The following is a 14,912-nucleotide window of genomic DNA, read 5'->3' as shown; positions in this document are numbered from 1 at the left end:
ACTCTGCAGGTGGTTTGCATGCAGTGTTTAAATGTGTTCAATGTTTGTTCCAGGAGATGGATGAGCACATAAGGAGCATGCTGCACCATAGGGAGCTGGAGAACCTCAAGGGCAGGTAAGGGAGGGCTGGGCAGGCAGGGGAGGAGATCTCCAACACAGCGAGGAGAGTCTCAATCAAGCTAGAGAGCATCTTCATAACACTGCGGTTGTTTGTCAACCCTAGTCCCAAAGTAGCACTGTACAGGTTTCTGTTTCAATCATTGTGAAAAATATGCCTATGAAAGACTGGCATAGGTACAAGCAATACTGCTTCAAGACTTGCACCAATCTTGCTGTTTTAACACTCATTTCATTCCACTGTTTCTGTCCTCTTGACAAATGAATCATGCTTTTTTATAAAAAACTTCTGATGAACAGTAAAATCCAAAATAATAATAATAATAATAATATAAAACAGAAAAAAACAAAACAAGATGAAACACAAACCTGGACTATTGAATGTGCTTGGGGACTAGAGTTGGCAGCCACTGCCCTATTTGAATGTGGAATTTAAATCCTAACCCTGTTACATCCTGCTGCGTTTAATGCAGCACGTGCTTCCAATTTATAGCTGGAACTGACAGGCCTCTTCTCTCCCAGCACCTGTCTACTTCTGGCAAAAGCATTTGATTTGAATGGAACTTGTGGGGGAAACTGGAGATCAAACTAAGAAATTGTTATAAGAACAATTCAGAGCCAAAATTATGGAGACAACTGGGCAGCATATTCTGTGTGTAGGCAGCGAACCAGACTCTTGGGAGTCTGCACAGTGTGGGCTGGGGGGTGGTATTAGCTGTAGCTGCCCTGTCTCCAGTTACAGTTACAGGAGGAATGGGATTGGTCCGGGATCTGTTTGCTCAGCACTTTGCTCAGGGTAGGAACTTGTCACAGATTAAATGTAGAAGCTGTCTCCAAGCTGCCCCACAGCAGCCGACACCATCATGCCTGAGAGCTAGGCTGTGTGTGAGGGTGCGTGTGTGTGTGTCTATGTGTGCTCCATTCACCAACGCTGTGTTTCCTCCTCCACCACCACGAAGACCTTAGAAGCAACAATTCAGGAAGATCACATTTCAAGGACAAGAAAAGCCAGTTTGCCTCCTGATTGTTGTGTAAAGGAGAAATCCTTGTGGATTATAAGAAAACTAACCTCCCACTGTGGTGGCAAGTTTCAGAGCCCTGTTGCTCACACTACCCTGTGAATTGGAACATGTCCACAAAGTGTGCACGTTTTTAGTTCTCAGTGTTTCACCGTTGTAAGGAAACATAACGAAGTGCATTCTCCTGCGATGCCGGTGGGAACTATTGAACAGCACCTGTCCTCCTCCTTCCCCAGGGACTGTGACCACGAATGCAGGGTGTGCAGGGTGACCGTGGTGGGGCTCACGGCCTACGCCAGCCACATCTCCAGCCAGCTTCACAAAGACATGGTGGAAGCACAGGAGAGGGAGGACGCAGGCAAGGGGAACGCAGCAGAGCAGTACTTTGACAAGGACCTCATCGAGCTCATAGAAAAGCGCAAGGAGAGGATCCGGTAAGGAGCGCCCGCCTTGCTCTCGTCTGATTATTATTCAACATATATAATAGGGGGGCTCTATTCCAGGCCCTAAGGTCTTTATTCCACCTGGACCTAAAGTCAGTGTTGTACAGTTGTTGTTTACAAAACATAAGTTTTCCAACATTTGCAGATCTTCAGGGGTCCCCAGGAAATTCAGTAAACTTCTGTTTTGTAAAACAGAACCTGTGTTAAATGTTCTTTCACTTCACAGTGGGAGATGGGCCTCATGATGCTGAAAGAGGGTATAAATAAACATCTACTTCCACTGCAGATCGGTTTCTCTTACCTGCTTGTGATTTGCCTTTCTCAGTTGTCAATATGGGGTCCCTTTTCAAAACTGAACCAAAAAAGTCTGAAAACCTTAAATTACTGCCATAAATTACAACCCTAAAAACAGAATGAACCCCCTTCCAGGTCTTAATCAGTGAATTATTTATTGATAGCTCTAAAACCTGTAGGACTCTGGAACTCGAGGACTGTACTGTATGATGTACACGTTCCTCATCTTCCTTAGTATTAGCAGTAAAATACTCATTAGATGGTGGTGTTTAATTTAAATACCAGCTGCTTATGCTAAGTTGTTAAAACTGTGGTATATGTAAAATGAACCTGGTCCTAATAAACGTGTGCACAACAGAGTAGTGTCTTGCAGTATAACTGTACTTGTTTATTTGGTATCTCATTGATAAAACCTATATAAAACTTTCTGTAAATAAAATACCCCAGGAAGTAATGTTGTTTTTTATTTTGTATACAAGTTACCCAGATACCCAAGTATTATCAGATTGGGTTCCCAATTCCAGACTGTATTGCATCTGGAATACATTGCCATTGAAATTAGTGCCTGTCGCTTTAACAGTTCTAGCTCTGTGTGGAAGATGGAATGGTCTAATTTTAGACCAGGCTGCAGATGAGAATGCGGACAGAATCGTATATCCTGAGACGGGGCTTAAAAAAAACCACACACACACACACACACACACACACACACACACACACACACACACACACGTATATATATAAACCCAGATGCATCAGGTGGTATACTCTTCCAACTGTTAATAAAGGGCATGGCATATAGCGTAACAGAATAGCTGATTTGACTGAAAAGCATTTCATCATTAAAGTTTGCAAGTTGGATACTATACAAAGCCTACAACTTTCCACTGAGATGTTCTTTTATTCTATGGCTATGAAAGTTTCTCTATCGCTAACACAACAGATTGCTTCCCAGTAACAGCCTAAAAACAGTGATTGTCCAAGTTTCAAGAACGCTGTCTGTTTCTGTGGCTTGAGAACACTATATTATATCGAGAGGCACTGACAGACAGCTGTTTCTGGGGCCCACATGCTATTTTAGCAGGTAAAAGTATTTATATTTGATGATCTGGGAAAAAGTATAGGTGTCCTTACGACTGTGTACTGCATGGCACACTTTTACATACATCTAGAGAACCGCTAATTCCATTGTCATAGATCTAGCAAAGGAGGGTCAGATGGCTGTAAGTCACACTTTGAAGTTTTACATCGATCTTGGGAGCCACTTTCCCAGTTGTGATAAAACCTGCAGAGTGCAATCCGTTACACTTGTTGATAGTATCTCAATTTGGGGTATATGGAAGTTGTTGGTACACCTAAGTGTGTCTCTGTATGTCACACAGTATGTATGTCACACAATAGAACTAGAAAACCACTTATCCAATTTATTGAAAAAATGAACCCTCTCGTGTTAGTAGTTTTACTAATCTACCTCGGCTGCTCTTTCAAAGTCTGTTTGTATCTCTGAGACCTTTTTATTAGCAGGGTTTATATATATACAGTACTGTGCAAAAGTTTTAGGCAGGTGTGAAAAAATGCTGTAAAGAATGCTTTCAAAAATAGACATGTTAATTTATATTTATCAATTAACAAAATGCAAAGTGAGTGAACAGAAGAAAAATCCACATCAAATCAATATTTGGTGTGACCACCCATTGCCTTCAAAACAGCATCCGTTCTTCTAGGTACACTTGTACACAGTTTTTGAAGGAACTCGGCGGGTAGGTTGGCCCAAACATCTTGGAGAACTAACCACAGTTCTTCTGTTGATTTAGGCAGCCTCAGTTGCTTCTCTCTCTTCATGTAATCCCAGACAGACTCGATGATGTTGAGATCAGGGCTCTGTAGGGGCCATACCATCACTTCCAGGACTCCTTGTTCTTCTTTACGCCGAAGATAGTTCTTAATCCTTTCGCTGTATGTTTGGGGTCGTTGTCATGCTGCAGAATAAATTTGGGGCCAATCAGATGCCTCCCTGATGATATTCCATGATGGATAAGTATCTGCCTGTACTTCTCAGCATTGAGGAGACCATTAATTCTGACCAAATCCCCAACTCCATTTGCAGAAATGCAGCCCCAAACTTGCAAGGAACCTCCACCATGCTTCACTGTTGCCTGCAGACACTCATTCGTGTACCGCTGTCCAGCCCTTCGGCGAACAAAGTGCCTTCTGTTACAGCCAAATATTTCAAATTTTGACTCATCAGTCCAGAGCACCTGCTACCATTTTTCTGCACCCCAGATCCTGTGTTTTCGTGCATAGTTGAATCGCTTGGCCTTGTTTCCATGTCAGAGGTATGGCTTTTTGGCCGCAAGTCTTCCATGAAGGCCACTTCTGACCAGACTTCTCCGGGCAGTAGATGGGTGTACCAGGGTCCCACTGTTTTCTGCCAATTCTGAGCTGATGGCATTGCTGGACATCTTCTGATTGCGAAGGGAAGTAAGCATGATGTGTCTTTCATCTGCTGCAGTAAGTTTCCTTGGCCGACCACTGCGTCTATGGTCCTCAGCATTGCCCGTTTCTTTGTGCTTCTTCAAAAGAGCTTGGACAGCACATCTGGAAACCCCTGTCTGCCTTGAAATTTCTGCCTGGGAGAGACCTTGCTGATGCAGTATAACTACCTTGTGTCTTGTTGCTGTGCTCAGTCTTGCCATGGTGTATGACTTTTGACAGTAAACTGTCTTCAGCAACCTCACCTTGTTAGCTGAGTTTGGCTGTTCCTCACCCAGTTTTATTCCTCCTACACAGCTGTTTCTGTTTCAGTTAATGATTGTGTTTCAACCTACATATTGAATTGATGATCATTAGCACCTGTTTGGTATAATTGTTTAATCATACACCTGACTATATGCCTACAAAATCCCTGACTTTGTGCAAGTGTACCTAGAAGTATTGATGTTGTTTTGAAGGCAAAGGGTGGTCACACCAAATATGGATTTGATTTAGATTTTTCTTCTGTTCACTCACTTTGCATTTTGTTAATTGATAAATATAAACTATTAACATGTCTGTTTTTGAAAGCATTCTTACTTTACAGCATTTTTTCACACCTGCCAAAAACTTTTGCACAGTACTGATATATATATATATATATATATATATATATATATATATATATATATATATATATATATATATATATATATATATAAATATTACACACACACACACACAGTTGTAGTCAAAAGTTTACATGCCCCAGTGGAAATGTATAATTTCTAGAAATTTCATGAAAACAAAGAATTACAGGACCAGAATTTTTTGTTATTACTTGTTGTTCGTTTAGACAGTGTTTGACACAACATAGCGGTTCCTGACCCATTTGTTATGTGAAGGATTTCATCTAGAGTAAGATAAGTATATTTGCTGTTTTATTACTGTAATAATAAAGACCCTTTGTTTTCAAAATAACTCTATTCTGTTTATTCACCGGTATGATCTCACCTTGTATATATACATAACTATATGATGCCTTTATTTTTAATTAAAATAGGCTAAGCAGCCACAGGAATACCAGAGAAAAAACATTTACTTTGTACAATTGCAGTTAACACATTTTTTTTTTAAATTAGCCTTGTTACAAATACTACTACTGCAAATGAAAAAATAATAATAATAATGTGTTAAGTAAGTACACTATCTAAATTGTTTGTAATTATTCAAAACATTTTGTTCCTTTTTTTTTTAAAAACGAAATGACAGGGACTGCAAATTATTTATTTATTATTTATTTAGAACATAACATGTAAAACGCAATTGTTTAACAGATCAACTATAATCAAAAGGTATTTGAGTTTCACCCCACAACGCTATGAAAGCTCTGCTTTCTTGCTGTCCTCAGTTCACGCCACGGTTGTCCGAAACAAACAAACAAACGAAAAAAAAATTGTAAAAAAATAAATAAATAAATACTATTCTGTGTTTTTAAGTTAATCATTGGTACAGTTAAAATATTTATTTAAATAATAATAAAAACAAACAACAAAAGACGGTGTGTTAAAGCGTGTTTGAAACTAAACCAAAAACTAAGTGATTTACAATAAAATAACAATCTAGGATAGTTTTTCTATAAAGTTATTTTTGATAGCATTTTCTTTTTTTTTTTTTTTTAAATCTCACCGATATACTCAAATATTACACTTTTTTGTTTCTTTGATGTTTAACAAAGCAAAAAAAGTTATTGTTAAAAGTTTATATAGCGCAATGTATGGATATTTGGGGTATGTACACTTTTGATGACAACTTAATAATAAAACATAGATATTTACAAATACTCCCCAATGTAAACAGTTCATTAAAAAAAAAAAGTGTAAAAATACCATTGCTGTACTGTGCAGGGATGGAAACAAAACTCCAGTTGTGTAATAAGACACACCTGAGCTTGTTACATACACACTGGCTAATCAGGCTTGTATTAAAACCTGGAATGGGTGAAGCTGCTATGCAATAGGAGTCTTATTTCCTTCCCCGCTGTGTGATTCTCTTTACTAATTTGCACAGAGGCCAATCAACAACCAATACGGTTGTTTTTTTCCATACCCATTTTACTGTACCTTAATAAACTAGTTTATCAGAGATGCTGTTCCCCTTACGTTATGCCCCTATGGATGCTATGTTTTGGATCATAAAAGCACACCAGTCTAGTTTTTTTATTTTTTATTTTGAATATATCGCATACAGTACTGAAATGGTAGGAAACAAACACATGTTATATAGTTTTTAAATTAGCTCTAAGTACAACATGGATCAGCAACAAAAAGGTCAGAAATTACTGTAATACTAATGTTGGCATTATTTTGCTTTTACAGAAAGGAAGATGCCAGTGCTGAGTACTCCAATAAGGAAGACCATCGACGCAGGTCAGAAGAGAGGCTGAACTTCCCAGAAAGCCAATCTCGCAGGCACCACAAGGGGGCACCACCCAGGGATTGGGAAGGCAACGGGTTCCAAAATAACTGGCAAAGAAACTTCCCCCATCCCAGCAGGAACCAGACCCACAACCCTAGTGGGACTATGGGAGCTTCCAGCTGCCAGTCAGGCTCCTCTGGATGGCACCCCAGTCAAGGGCAGGCCAACTGGCACCAAACTTGGCAAGGAAGGAACTGGCACCATGATGGGCGTGGAGGCTTTCCTACCTGGAAATCTGGGAGCCGGGGGAAATGGAGTTTCACCAGGTTCCCTCCCTCAAGGGATTACTTGCAAGATAAGTTCCACTGGGGAAGGCATAATGGGACACAAAGGTCACCGCAGGATTCCTATATGGATTTCACCAGTGACTCCCTGTCGTTCAGCAATGCTATTGATTTCAGCCAAGTGGAAAACCAAACAGTCTCTAAAACAGACAGGAACAACGGGAAGAGCTCCAGCAACCCTCCCAGGGATAAGATGCACCGCTGGGCTCCGTACCCGCCAGCTAAAAGCCAGGAAGCAGGATCCAAAGATGCTGACTCCAGGCCGACTGAGGGGAAGGATCCCTCTCAACTTCCCTGCCAGCCCCTGCCCCTGAAGAACCTGAACATGCACACACATTTCAGACCTGACCTTTCGCCGGCTGGAGAGCAGGCAGAGAAGAGTAACAGTTCGCCCCCAATGTCGAGTCACTCTGTGAGGGAGAGCAAGAACAAACCTCACCAAAGGGCTTCTTCCAGAAGCAGAAGTAGGAGGATGAGCCCCCGGACCCAGAGCTCCCCTGTTGAGACTCTCCACAAACAAGGGGCCTTTTCCAGCAAACCAGAGGACAAGAAGTCTCTATCTGAAGACAAGCCCAAGTGGAGCACTCGGGATCAGGAAACAAACAAGAACTCATACATCTCCAAACTCCGGAGCGCCACGCGACAAGGTTACTCAGTAGAGGAGATGCTCATAAAGGCCAAAGAAGCCCTTAATTGCAGCAAGCCAGAAACTAAGACCTCAGACCAAGCCATGGAAGCAGAGCCATTCCAATTAGATCGAAGGCCAAGCAAGGAGTGCGAGACTTCCACAGATCGGACTGGAAACAAGAGCAAGATGAGCCTTCTTGAGGACATAAGCGATGGGGACCTCTCTGACTCTGAACGACACAGCACTGAGGCACATCCTGGGAACGCAAGCTTATCTTACAATGAAACGACAGAGGTGTATCATCTGTGTACAAGAGAAACCAACGTTCTCTCGCCTTCACACCTGCCATCTTTGCAGTCCGAGGATGTCAGCACATTGAGCAGTGACTGCCAAATAACTGGGGATGCAGCTGAAGGGGACGGAGAAAGGCAAGTGGACAGTAGGGGTGAGGGTGGAGAGCACAGCACGCAGGGAGAGGTTAGCCGGGCCTCGGATGGTGAGCTGACGAGGGTCCAACCTGCTGCCGGATACCTGGTGACCGACCTGAGCAAGCTGGGCCTGCTGGCCTCCTTGAAGAGGGATTTGACGCGACACATCACCTCCAAGAACAAGACGAGCTCTCAGGAACCCAACCTCAACATTGCCCGGCGCATCCGCAACATCAGCGGGAGCCGCAAGAACGATTCGGACAAAGAATCCGGGCTGAAACCGACCCTCCGCCAGCTCATCAGCTCCTCGGGGTCCTGCAGGAACGTCGACTGGGACCAGGTGTACCAGCAAGTCAGCAGGAAGAAGCAGGAGCAGGGCAAAGGCATGCCAAGGTCAGTGAGACAGTGATAGAACTCCTTTGATGACTAAATGCCATCCGTTTTTCCACTCCTACTTTTGTGGTCCTCCTTTTCTCCACAGGTAAAGTCAAAAGTTTTGCATTTCCCTATAGAATTAACAAAAAGGTCGAATGAAACTTGCTGAATAATGTTACGTTAACATACTGAATTACATACCATTTTGTAGTTTTCCATATACTTAATGAAAAAATGTGTCATTTCGAAACTACTGTTAGTTTCCAGTAAACTTTTGCAATATCATTTTGTAGTTTCTTTGAACACAATTTAAAATAAGATCTAAATTATAGTTTATATATATATTTTTGTCTTAATCCTAAAATTGTAGGTGATACAAAACTGTTGGCCATAGCTGTATATCTGTCTCTACCTGTCTTTCACATGGAAATCCCAGTTGATGCATGTGATGTGACACATGTTGATGTGATCTTTCAGTTGTGCTGGGCCCTGAGCAGTGAAAGACAGGCATTTCTGGTTGCTAGTTTAATGTCAATAGAAATGGGGTCAGGCTTATTCTGTGGACGACTGTCCCCTAATTAAACACTTTATCACAGTCCACATTTCTCATTTATAGATAATCAGATGGCAAATATGAAATGAATCACTGAATGTATATACTAGAATATAATTGAAGAGTTGGTACTGTTTATTTTATTATCTATGATGTACAAACAATAGCTTTCAGGACATCCAGTCTTTTCTTCAGGTGTAAGTGGAAATTTTAAATGTATTATCACGATTAACATGGAAAGAAAAAAAAACACACACAAATGACATACTAAACAATGTGGTGTGTTGTTCATGTATCTCCCTGTATCTTACACTTGCTGTGAGGGTGTGTCAGAACCTGTTAGGCAAGTCACCCACTAAAGAGCCAGTCTAAAGATGAGTGTTTCCCATTATGCCCTTTGGCAGCGGTTCTCAAGTTTTTTGGCCATTGGCACATTTGTTTATTTCTCGTGATGACTTTTCTAATGCTGAACTTTTTCTAGAATGTCAAATAAAATGATATTGAGTTCAGATTATCAGGTTGCTTGAAAGCAGTGAAAAAAGCAGTAGAAGATTGAAATAGCTTTAGGTCCCCTCCCAATACATCAGTATTGCACTACTACAGATTATAGCACATAATGGCACTATCCTGTGGTCTTGCCCAGCTTTGAGGACCACTGCCGCATGGTAACAGTTTCCTTGTTTCCTGTACACTGCAGGTTTGGCATAGAGATGGTGGCCCCTACTCAGAATGAACATGAGGGTTTGGATGTAGAGGAGGCATCTGATATGCCTTATCTGGAAGGCTACCAATGGGAAAGCATATGTGCAGCTCTCCCCACCTCGACCCGGAAACGCAGCCTATCGGAGAGCAGCGTCGTCAACAATCGCAGCGCCTCCGTCTACAGCCTCTTCTCTGACAACCCAGCAGGGGGCAGCAGAGGAGAGGGAGAATGCATTCCATCCCTGCCCTCTCCCCACGGACCAAACGGAGACCAATGCTCCCAGCCTGCAGAATCGGAGAGGGAGTCCTTGTCCAAGAAGACCTCCAGCCCATCCCTCCAGGAGCTGCCCTGCGTGAAGACGGAGGTGGAAGGCACAGAGGGAGAGGCTCCTGGAGGGCCACAGGGACTGTTCGAGGGAGCTGCGGCCACAGCGATGGACCCTGATGGATCCCTGGAGGGAGGCAGCAGCTGCACATCCGGGGCTGAGCAAAATGATAGCCAGAGCGTGAATAAGAAACGCAGAGCAGCTGCTGTGAGTATAACCGGCACAGCAGAGAGGCTGCTAATATAAAGGAGCCATTTATTAGGGGTAGAGTGGACTTGCTAATCCTGAACCAGCTGGGACTAGACCCTCTTCAGGTTATTTGTAAGAATCAGTTTCAATCAATGAGGAATCGGTCCTTGTTCAAGAAATTGGGACCCTTATATTTTGACCATGTCCATCCATCGCACTATACAAGATGAACACGATAACTGGCTTTATTTTGCACCAGTCTTTACCAAACTTTCATGATACACGTTTATATAGACGTTTTGGTTTGCATGTACCTATAATCTGATAAACTCTTGATTATTAGACAAATAGGGATGATGTGATTAAATTATGTGCAGGTCACTGCAGTAATGTTAAAATGTTCCTGTGTGACAGTTCTATTGCAGATTGTGACATGCATTTCTTTATAATAGTATTTTTCGGATTATAGGTTGGTTTGGAATAGCAAGAGCCTACTGTATTTGGGTTCTGTATTCTTGCAAATATCTGAGGCATAAATCTAGGGAAGGGAATCGGTTCAGTTTCAGAGCACACACGTCTTGGTCCTCTGTGGATACCGCTGTTGGTATTGCATTTAATAACAGGAATCTGTAGATGTTCCAAATATTAAAATCTTGATGACTTGATTTGTTCCTTTTGTGTTTTAGGAGGGCCCTTTGTCAGGAATCCCTAGTTTAGAAAGAAAGAACAAAAGAAGGAAAATCAAATCTAAAAAAGGTGAGTTAAATGCTTTTTGATGGGGGAGGGTAAAAAACAGCAACAAAAATACAGATCTGTAAATCAATTTTCAGTGTATTTGTCTACAGCTAATTTAAAGCACTTTGACACTTGTCTGCCCATGACTATTAAAAATGTTGATGAATTTAGAAACACTACAGTACACTTTAGTAAGTTCAGTGACAAACATATTCTCTTTAATACTGCCGCGGTTATACCTAAAACCACCACTGACAGTCATTATGACGGTTACATTTTAAACAACAATATTAAAATGAAAGACAAACTATCGGATACAACTCAAAAGTTTTATTCAGGCACATCATATCAAACATCCAGGTTGAGCTGCAGCACTTTGCTGCTTTGCAGTTCTCTGATCAAAATGTTTCTGCCAAAGCGCTGTGGCTAGCTTCAAGATGAAATCTCCTACTGATATTTTCCCAGGTGCATTCTTTGTACAAAACAAAGGAATTGATGGGTGCCAGGTCTAGTAGAGATAACAACAGGCTTGTATATAAAAATAGAATAGAATATTGTAGGTCATATTCAAAATAAAAACATGTATTGTAAAAGACAGTTCTATGTGGGTGGGATTATAACTTCCTTATCTTTGTGATTCTGCCTTTGGGGTATTTAATACCTGTATTTAGGAAAAGTCATGAACGGACAACCACATAACTTTTTCAGACACGCAAAGTAATTTAAATTTGAAAACCTCAAACCGTCAAAATGACTGCCGTGGCGGTTCTAGTGTTAGACATGGAAAAAGTCATAACGTTTGCCATTGCATTTACTAAGTTTATTTGTAATATTTCTAACTCAGTAAGTTCTGGTCCTGTCTGTGGTGTTTTGTTCAAAGCACTCCCAGGTGCTGCTCTGTTGAACATCCTGGTTCAGTAACACTGGTCACAGCCTCCTCCTGAACCACAGTCAATCCAACACATCCTGAGCAGCTTCCCGTCCCTTCAGTCTTCATCAGACTGGACAGCTAGTTTCCGTGGGCTGTGCATTAGTGATAGCCAAGGCTTTTAACTACATTTTCTTACCTTTATTGCTGGTAACATCCTCACTCATCACAGTTTTCACCAAACCTGTATCATACCCGTATTTCGCAATACAATTGTCTATAATCCAATAAACACTTTATACAAATAGTTTTAACCTTTTAGTATGTAATTTTGTATGTTTGGGCACTGGGTTATACTTTAATTTCTTAACAGTATATTTCAAATACTTCCTGGTAATCATTTATTGTGATTCTAAGTCATTTAATTTCAATGGTGTACTGCAGCTGTAATCAGACATTCAAACGGGACCAGTAATAAGGTAGCTCATATCACGTATGAGAAATAAAGGATGTTAGGGTTTGTCAAAATTCCGCTAATCCTTCCTGTGCATAGATGTAGTTCTGTTCATATAATATATGGCATGTGCTTTCAGGTTAATAAAACAACACTTTCTATGTTTAATAGTAGTTCGAGTACAATCTTGTTTTTGTGATTTATCAACAGTTAATACATTGAATTTTGCATTGTTTGAGCAGCAAGAACTGCACAGGAAGACCTCTCTTATAACAATAAGCATCACCCTGCACCTGACGTGTTAACTTGCAGTAAGACAATGAATTTGAAAGCCTTGGCTATTGCTGCCTTGCGCCTCTTCAGTGTGTTTTCAGCCTGGTTTCCCTGCCTGTTTCAGAGCGCTCTCAGGTGGACCAGCTGCTGAGCATATCTCTTCGGGAGGAGGAGCTGAACAAGTCTGTGTACGGGGTGGAAAGCAGCTTGCTCCAGGCACGGGCTGCACTGCAGGCTGCCTACATGGACGTGCAGCGCCTCCTAGTGCTCAAGCAGCAGGTAGACACGTTTGTTTTGGTGTTGGGGTGAATCATTTCACAATTTAGACAGAGATACAAATGTCTAGTTGCTAAATGAATTATTTCTCTAGGTGAGACTGTTAATAGTAGAGGGCATGATCATTGCCTTCCTCTTTACATTTAAATACAGTACTTATTCCAAAAAAAGAAATAAAAAAAAAACTTAAAAATAGAGATGTATCTAATAGCACAAAATCAGTGATTCTAAGCACTGGGTAGTAGGATGTTCTAACTGTAACTCCCTTACCAATACATCAGCATTGCAGCCTATGGTGCTGTGCTCACAAATTTGCCCAGCTTTGAGGACCACTGCAGTAGGAAAAACTTTAAAGGCACACACTGCTGGAGTTTAGGTTTTGTCTTCGTCCCCTACTTTTAAGGTTGTCAACAACACTGAGATAAATTGAAAAGTCCCCTGTGTTATTTATTTAATGTACGCAAAAGTTAACAGGCAGCCAAAAGCAAAATTAGTGCAAGTCGGTCCCTCGTGAACGAGGAGAAGTACTTCAATAACTTCTTTCTCTTCCCCAGGTTACAATGGAAATGAGTGCATTGAGAACCCAACGAATTGAGATCCTCCAAGGACTGCAAGGTAGGGGTCTCCATAGCCATTAATAATAATAATAATAATAATAATAGATTTTACTGCCAGAAATTATACTGTTAAACTGCTGTCTAGACAGCAGTTTAACATTAGTTTTTAAATTCAAAGTTTACTCCTTTTACAAACAAATAGTGGGAAACTAGTTGATTCTTTTGTTTAGCATGTAGAAAACCTTGAATGTAAAGTGCACTGAAATTTACTGACCCTTCACAGTAATTTGTTTTCCAGTCTGTATGTACGGAGTTGGTGGAGGTCTGTTGACATTGACGGCCTGTTTGTGTTACAGAGTCATATGATGGTCCACGCCCTGAGCTGATGGCTAAGTTTGAAGCAACAGCACTGCCCTCCCCTTTCCAAGATACCTCTCTTCACTTGACCGGTCAGCCCTCCCCCACCATCCTCTTCCCATTCCCCCAGAGCTCCCCGCTTGCCTCCCTGTGCCCACCTGCAGCCCCAGCACTCCCCAGCAGCACACCGTCCACTCGCATCAAGCAGGATCCCGACGCTCTGGGCAGTCAGGCAGGAACCCCCCTCACCACAGCTTCATCAGACCTTCAGCCCAGGAACAGCAGCCTGTACACCACAGCACTGGAGTCCCCGCTCACCTCCACGCCAGTGCAAGGTGTGTACTGCACACCTGGGCTACATAAGCATTCTTTGGTAGCAGCATTGTGTAGTTGTTCCTGTACAAGTTAATGGAATGAATATGTAGGGTTTGGGGTTGACACACCTCAATGGTAAGCAAGACTGGGATGAACGTGGGTTTTTAATGTGTAAATATATTTTTTAAAATTTTAATTAATTTTGCATTGACAAGAAAACAAAAGTGTAATGTGTACCATGTTACAGTAAAATATGTCTCCGGAGTAAACTCGGTACCCCATCAAATTACCTATCTGTACATTAGAATGGGTATTTATTTCAGACAGGAATGGAAATAAGGCTCCATTTGCACATCTGTTTCACCCATTCCAGGTTTTAATAGTCAGAGTGTATAGGTAACAAGCCCAGGTGTGTCTTATTAAATTCATAGTAAAACCGAGAATGGCTCAAACTGCTATGTGCAAATGGAGCCTTACTTCCATTCCCGTCAGACCTCGTTTATGGTTTCCTTTCATGGTATCTTTTTTTGGTGCAGTCATTAATAAATGCTGTTAGTGTGTTATTGAACAAATACAAACATTGTAATTATCACCCAATCCATTTCAAGCAGTGTTTTTTCAAAGATTACATACAGCACTAATGGAAAGCACTCTCTACATTGCTTTCAGTGCGTGCTAAAGGTAGTCTTTGAGGTTGATGCAGTGCCATAAACCACATGATATGTAACTCAATATTGGAACAACAAAATCCAGAACCACTCGCAATGAT

General features: G+C 41.5%; 1 protein-coding gene across 1 annotated transcript in view; it reads left to right on the top strand.

Annotated features, from left to right (window-relative positions):
- Positions 1 to 14,912, top strand: part of znf106a (zinc finger protein 106a) — a 38,768-nt gene that overhangs the window by 10,332 nt on the left and 13,524 nt on the right. The window contains 8 exon segments of the mRNA XM_041275644.1: positions 54 to 115; positions 1,373 to 1,570; positions 6,724 to 8,556; positions 9,789 to 10,326; positions 10,995 to 11,064; positions 12,763 to 12,917; positions 13,469 to 13,529; positions 13,828 to 14,163. Of these exon segments, the coding sequence (XP_041131578.1) occupies positions 54 to 115; positions 1,373 to 1,570; positions 6,724 to 8,556; positions 9,789 to 10,326; positions 10,995 to 11,064; positions 12,763 to 12,917; positions 13,469 to 13,529; positions 13,828 to 14,163 (3,253 nt within the window).

This window comes from Polyodon spathula, chromosome 17 (genome assembly GCF_017654505.1).
Source record: "Polyodon spathula isolate WHYD16114869_AA chromosome 17, ASM1765450v1, whole genome shotgun sequence".
NCBI lineage: Eukaryota > Metazoa > Chordata > Actinopteri > Acipenseriformes > Polyodontidae > Polyodon > Polyodon spathula.
Note: the sequence above shows the minus strand (reverse complement) of the source record. Positions and strands in the feature narration are given on the sequence as shown.